General features: G+C 51.6%; 1 protein-coding gene across 2 annotated transcripts in view; it reads right to left on the reverse strand.

Moving 5' to 3' along the window:
- Window positions 1–368: 368 nt before the first annotated feature.
- Window positions 369–5290, reverse strand: part of LOC115253381 (nephronectin) — a 5486-nt gene continuing 564 nt past the window's right edge. Inside the window, exons 1-7 of one of the 2 annotated variants that reach the window (XM_029851506.1) lie at window positions 3825–4021; window positions 3119–3234; window positions 2872–2964; window positions 2625–2747; window positions 2312–2431; window positions 1320–1454; window positions 369–1064 (exon numbers count right to left, since the gene is read on the reverse strand). In XM_029851506.1, the coding sequence (XP_029707366.1) occupies window positions 844–1064; window positions 1320–1454; window positions 2312–2431; window positions 2625–2747; window positions 2872–2964; window positions 3119–3234; window positions 3825–3901 (885 nt within the window). In that variant the 5' untranslated portion in view covers window positions 3902–4021 and the 3' untranslated portion in view covers window positions 369–843. Of the gene's footprint in view, window positions 1065–1319; window positions 1455–2311; window positions 2432–2624; window positions 2748–2871; window positions 2965–3118; window positions 3235–3824; window positions 4022–5290 lie in introns of those variants that run through there. The other variant, XM_029851507.1, reaches the window with a different exon arrangement.

Consider the following 5290-nt stretch of genomic DNA (forward strand, 5'->3'; position numbering starts at 1 on the left):
GCCCCCTACCGCCGCCCCCTATCACTGCAGCCGCCTCTCCTCTAATATCTGGAAGGAAGCGTGAAATTGGCCCGATACGAACATCAAAAAAAACAAACTTCAATTTCCATCCTTGGGCTCTCTGGATGCAGGAAGAGGCTTCCAGACAGCTGCTGACAGCCAGAGATTCCTGGTATTTGGCTGATCTGACCTGTCTACGCTCTCTCGCTGTGTGGTAGTCTGTCCCGGGCGCGACTTAGTGGGTCTGAAAACATTCTCTGTGGCACAACAGGAAGGCCGGCCTCCGCGGCTCTTCAAACACCGCGACCGGCGGCTCTTTTCGACGGGTGGCATTTGAAGTCTCATAACAATAACCTTTCCAGACATCCTTTAACTGACAAGCTTTTATTGCAAAAGCGGCAGGGCGAAGCGACCTTCCTCGTCTGTCCACCAGGGGTCGCCCTTTCACAAACAAGTTCTACAGAACGACTTGGAAAAAAATATGTGTACATGAAACATTATACTGCATATTAAATCATCGGGGGTGTTGATAAGGATTCAACTCATGTCTGTGCAGTAGTTGCTGCTGCAAATTAAATCTCCGGGTGACGCCGGGGGTGCCAGCTCGAGGAAAACCTCCTGTCATCGTGCTCCATTTGGCCTGAAGCGCTGAAGCCCAGAGCGAAGTCCTGTTGTTAAATGAAGAGTTCCATCAAGGGATGTCAAAGGAACCTAACGTCACCAGGGCGAGCTAGTTTGTGTGCGTGTTTTTTAAAAGCAGCTGGCTCGGAAAGGAAAACAACAACAGTCTGCGTGAAAAAGGCAGGAGGTTTTCCAGATGTGGCCAAACAGAACCAGAGTCCTCTAACGCCGCCGGTCTCCTTTTGACTGAGCTGTTTTGGTCCTTTTGGAGAGTTTGTAGTTGAAGTACATGGCAGCCTTGGACTGCGGGGCTCTCCTGGGCAGGCAGGTGTGTCCGTTGCCAAAGAAGTCCTCCGAACACTGACAGGTGTAGGAACCATCTGTGTTGACACACCGAGCGTGGCGACTGCACCGGTGCGACCCGGTTAAGCATTCGTCCTTATCTGCGCAGAGGAGAGGAGGTGAGCGGAATGACCGGAGTCTATTTCATAGCTAGGCCAGATCGGGAATGTTCAGAGAGCAGCCTGGGAGAGAATTCAGCATCTCCTTCGAAACAGAACCATGAGCCCACAGCTGAGTGGGCGTCGTCAGATAAACAGGACCCATCCTGATCCCTCGAGCTGCCAGTTAGCGGTGCCCCTCGTGGTCTGCACTGCATACGTCACAATTGCCTTAAATGCAGCGGGAACGGACCTCACCTCGACACTGCAGTGCACGATGGAGCGTCCCCAGCACGAAGCCGTCCCGACACACGCAGACGAAGCTGCCGAAGGTGTTCCTGCAGGTCTGCCGCGGTGGGCACAGAGCGGCGTCCAGCTGACACTCATTTACATCTGAAACATATGAAGCCAACCTTTGAGTCCAACTCCACATCAGGCCAAACATCTGGCCCGACCGCCATCGCCTCACCAGCAAAACAACGCTGAGCCCAAACAAGCTAAACCTGCTTCGTCTCCAATCTAAACAGCAATTACCTTTTAAAAACGGGCACAAATTAGTAGCTTGACCCAAACAGACAAATTTTTCCCACGAAAAACATTGGGAAAATTAAAGGTTGTCCTCATTACAGGACAGCTATTGAGGGAGACTTTTAAACAATGAGCTGTCTCACACTGTGGGCACGAGCTTCTCAAGCTAATTGAAGGCTTTTTTTTTTATCATTGGGTGGACAACCTGAGACTAGCGTCAGCAAGTTAACGGGGCGTGCATGAGAACCACCGTGCCTGATAAAATAACAACTGGGAACCCTTTTACGGCTGCTTGTTCTGATAAATTAGCCTAGCATGTTTTTCTGTCATGGCGGGTAACAGTTCAAGGTTAAGCCACAGAGATTATCATAGTTATTGTTGTACATCTTTTTAGCTCTTTTGGCAGATTCACCATTGTAGGTGCCCAGCGAATATGCAGCAATATTAGCTAGATGCTAACCTCGCCCAAAATGTCGGGAGACAAGATGTTCAATGAATGTAACATATCGGATGCCTGATCTCTCAGTGGGCTCGTCCCTCCAAGCTGAAAATAATATCAACAAATCCCTCATCCCTGATTGGGTATGGATCAAATAACCCCCTTCCCCCATTAGGAACATGATGTCAGACTGAATAATGGGAGGAACAAATGGTTGTTCTGGATCACTGTGATTGGTCGTGATTTATGTCACCACAGCAACAAACCAGAGGGTGTGTTTCACCTTCGCAGGTCTTGTTGTCAGCAGCCAGGTGGAGGCCGGGGGGACACGTGCAGCCGACTGAGCCCCCTCTCTCTACTCGGCAGCCAAACTGGCATCGCATGGAGAAACAGGCAGCTTCTCCTGGAAGATCAAGCCAAAAAAACAACCACCGCCTTCAACCGCAGAGCTTAAGAGATGCTAACGGAAACAGCCTGCTTAACGACAAATCCTCCGATCCCAAAGATGGCAGAGGCTCTGCTGCTTCCCTCCATCTGACCTTTAGATCCTGGCGTTTTGGTTTTCGACCAGCCTGTTTAAACAGGAAATGACTCACTGCTGCAGGTGTATCCATCCGCACCGAGCGCGTATCCAGCCTCGCAGTAACAGCGATAGCTACCGTGTGTGTTCACGCAGCGCTGGGAACACGGTCTCCCAGGGAAACCGCACTCGTTCACATCTGGAGTCAATACGAAGCGTTATTGGAGAGTCAGACAGGAACTCTGGCGCTAAGTGACGCGGGCCAACACAGGTAAGAAATTAGCAAGGTGGAACCGACAATCGAACGGCGCGCTGTACTTCACCTTCATCGCACTGACGTCCTTTATAGCCGGCGGAGCATAAACACTTGTCTGGTCCCACACATTTTCCATTCGCACACGGATTCTTGCACACAGCTGTGGAGCACCATAGGGAGAATATAAACACAAACCAGATACTAGCCCCTCAGCAGCGGCGTAGCTTAGCAAGGTGAGCGCCGTGTCATTTCAACAATGAAGAAAAGCTTTAATATAGTGGAACCCATCGGGTTGTACCGGACTGCAGACCTACGCTGGCAGACGCCGCTGACGTTCCTCCATCCGAAGCAGCAGTGCGTGCTTTGACCGTAGCTGCAGAGTCCAGGAGGTGCGCGCACCCCGGGGAGCTTCGGCACATCCTCCCCCGACCTGCGGGTGCAGCGGGTCAAAGGTTATTGGCCGACGGAGTGTTTTTCTTTTAAAAGGTTACCAAAGGCAGCGTTTCATCCACATTAATCACGCTAAAATGTTTTTAGAACACATCTACAGTCGCCATCATCAGCAGAATTTGGAACAAGAGGCGATGGTGGGGGGGTGTTGCAGATGGCGTGTGATGGCGGAGGCGCGCCATCCAGTCAACAACCGTAAATTACCAGTTCAAATGTTGCGCTATCAACACATTCCTCAGATAGCTCGCGTAAGCACCAGATTGGTTAACAGAGAACTGATGTCAGGAAGGCTGAATTACCAAATCGCAAACAGCTGCCCCGGACGCAGCGGCGAAACAATGGGTCGTTATGATGCGAGCTGTCCCTCGCCGTGCTGCGAGAGAGGCCTCACGCGTATAGATGGAGAGGCAGAGGAGCAAGAGCGGCCAGAGGTGTGTCACAATCTGACATCTCGACCTCAGATATTTGATCTCCGTCCCGTCCGTTTCTGGCCGCTTAGCACCGCGAACGCTCATAAAACGCCTCCGTAAACGCGAAACATCAGGTCGACCTCTGCTTCTCTCTCCTTACCTGACCTGACGAGGAGCCACAGAGAGCACGAAGAGATGCAGCAGCCCCGCAAACACCTTCCCGCTCGTCTCCGTCATTTTCTCCCGCCTGAGTTTCCCCGGCGAACGCTCATGCTAGCTCGTTCCTGCGCTCCAAATGGCGACCGCGGAGGTGCCAAGCAGCATTTAAGTGTTGGTTTTGTTTGAGGTGTCGGGAAACGGCGGCGGGGGGGGGGGGGGTGTCGCCCGGCGTAATAGCAGGGTGCAGAGGGAAGGTGTGACCGCTCACCTGTGCGCAAACACAGATGGAGCTCAATTGCAGGGGAGACAGACAACAAAAGGGAGACGCAAGAAGAAAGGAAATTGGACATCTACTTAGTTCCATGATGAATCCCTGGAGCTTCCTGGAATTCCTGGAAAAAGGGGACTCGTAAAAACTCGAGTATTTACTCTTTCCTGTAACGCCGAAGCTCTAAGAAAAGGTTACCTCTGATAAACCCTGTAGATTTATGGACTGTGGAGATGTTGCTGTGGTATGAAAGGCTTCATAATGAACAGAAAGGCCTCCTTCACGCTGCCAGAACTCAAAGTCTGGGTTCATCCAGACTCCCGTCTAGAGTCTGGCGTTTAGAGTTTTGATTTAAACCCCCCTTGGAGTTGGAAATCGGGTTCAAATCAAATACTTCAGCACGTCTGCGGATGCTCTGCACACACTCGGAGTTAAGCAGCCCGCACGATCCCACACAAACTCAGGAGGTACGGTCAGTGCCGCGGCTTCAAGGGTGAAATGGACCCAATGAAGTTAGAAGTTTCCAGGACGTGATGTCACACAGCACATGTTATTGTGTACCCGCGCCTCCGACGCCGTTACCCGACGCCGATGCAGACGGGTGGACGGTGGCTCCACGCGAGCGGGAATCTAAGCGGAATAATGTATCCTAATCTGAAAATCGGGAAAAAGAGATTGGTGGGAGGCCGAGAGGCGCGAGGAGTGAGCGTTTCTGCGTGGAGGCATGAGCTCAGGATCGGAAATGAGCGCTGGCAGCCCCAGAGGTCGAGTCTTTGAAGCTTCCACTATTACCAGCGCTGATCAGAGCGCAATCAGTTATATTAAGCTCAGAGGCGGAGCCCATGTCTGGAAGCCTGGTGGTCCTCTACAGTGAAAACACACACACACACACACACACACACACACACGCACACACACACACTACTTCTGTCTGAAGAATGAACGTCAGCTGTTTCAAAACAATATTTTATAAGCTGATCTGGCTTCAGCCGGGCCCTGGATCAAACCGACTGTACCTTCCCCCACAGGGACCCACGTTATTCTGCTTGTTAAGCACTTTACAGCCAACCAGACTCTTCTGTTCTCAATCAACACCTCAGCCTGTCTGACCCCAAAACAACAAATGTCACATATTTGGCAGGTTCTGCCAGTCCCATTTGGCTAATCATGTGATTACTGCGGGTAGGAGGCCCCAGGGA

This window comes from Takifugu rubripes, chromosome 17 (genome assembly GCF_901000725.2).
Source record: "Takifugu rubripes chromosome 17, fTakRub1.2, whole genome shotgun sequence".
Lineage (NCBI taxonomy): Eukaryota > Metazoa > Chordata > Actinopteri > Tetraodontiformes > Tetraodontidae > Takifugu > Takifugu rubripes.